The sequence below is a fragment of the Myotis davidii genome, unplaced genomic scaffold (assembly GCF_000327345.1).
Source record: "Myotis davidii unplaced genomic scaffold, ASM32734v1 scaffold247, whole genome shotgun sequence".
Lineage (NCBI taxonomy): Eukaryota > Metazoa > Chordata > Mammalia > Chiroptera > Vespertilionidae > Myotis > Myotis davidii.
Genome location: NW_006299593.1, coordinates 191,957 through 192,389, shown reverse-complemented (window position 1 = coordinate 192,389; position 433 = coordinate 191,957). Strand labels below are relative to the sequence as shown.

The window sequence follows — 433 nt, the reverse complement described above, 5'->3', positions numbered from 1 at the left end:
ACCCCTCCCCTCCCCTCTCCCCTCTCCCCCTCCTCCTCAGCCTCCGACAGCGAGACGCCAAGATGGAGCCCGAGGACCTACCTTGGCCCGGCGAGCTCGAGGAGGAGGAGGAGGAGGAGAAGGAGGAGGAGGAGGAGGCAAAAAAGGAGGAGGAGGAAGTGAAAAAGTGAAAAGCTTGGATGAGGACGAGGAGGTGAAGAGCTTGGATGAGGACGAGGAGGTGAAGAGCTTGGATGAGGACGAGGTGGTGATGGTGGAGGACGTGGAGGACGAGGAGCCGCGGGAACTGGACACGGACTTCAACTACGAGAGCCAGCTGGAGGAGAGTTCGGACGACTACGAGGAGGACGACGAGGCCAAGGCCTGGCTGCAGGCGCACCCCAGCGGGACGCTGCCTCTGCCGTCGCCGCCGAAGCACCGCTACTCCGAGGGC

At 63.7% G+C, this 433-nt stretch overlaps 1 protein-coding gene across 1 annotated transcript in view; it reads left to right on the top strand.

The window, feature by feature from the left end:
- The first annotated feature begins 29 nt into the window (after positions 1-29).
- The window catches only part of ALMS1 (ALMS1, centrosome and basal body associated protein), a 126,982-nt gene continuing 126,578 nt past the window's right edge, over positions 30-433 (top strand). Inside the window, exons 1-2 of the mRNA XM_015571463.1 lie at positions 30-158; positions 194-431. Coding sequence (XP_015426949.1) covers positions 63-158; positions 194-431 — 334 coding nt within the window. The 5' untranslated portion in view covers positions 30-62. The remainder of the gene's footprint in view (positions 159-193; positions 432-433) is intronic.